The 211-nt window shown below is 73.5% G+C and overlaps 1 protein-coding gene across 1 annotated transcript in view; it reads left to right on the forward strand.

Annotated features, from left to right (window-relative positions):
* NBEAL2 (neurobeachin-like 2) overlaps window positions 1–211 on the forward strand; it is a 36,443-nt gene that overhangs the window by 22,515 nt on the left and 13,717 nt on the right. Inside the window, 1 exon segment of the mRNA XM_014540500.1 lies at window positions 1–131. Coding sequence (XP_014395986.1) covers window positions 1–131 — 131 coding nt within the window.

Genomic DNA, 211 nt, shown 5'->3' on the forward strand with positions numbered 1-211 from the left:
TGGCTGGGCCCCGGCCCTTCCCCGCGGCCCAGGGCCGCCACAGCTCCAGCCTCTCCAACGTGCTGGGGGACGGCAGCCTCCCAGAGCCCACCGCCAGTGGGGACGACACCTCCAATACCAGCAACCCTCAGGTGAGGCGGCCCCCCCCCCCCCCCCCCCATCGCCCCTCCACCACCATTGGTTGCCACCGCCCCCTGATTGCCGTCCCCTT

This window comes from Myotis brandtii, unplaced genomic scaffold (assembly GCF_000412655.1).
Source record: "Myotis brandtii unplaced genomic scaffold, ASM41265v1 scaffold246, whole genome shotgun sequence".
NCBI lineage: Eukaryota > Metazoa > Chordata > Mammalia > Chiroptera > Vespertilionidae > Myotis > Myotis brandtii.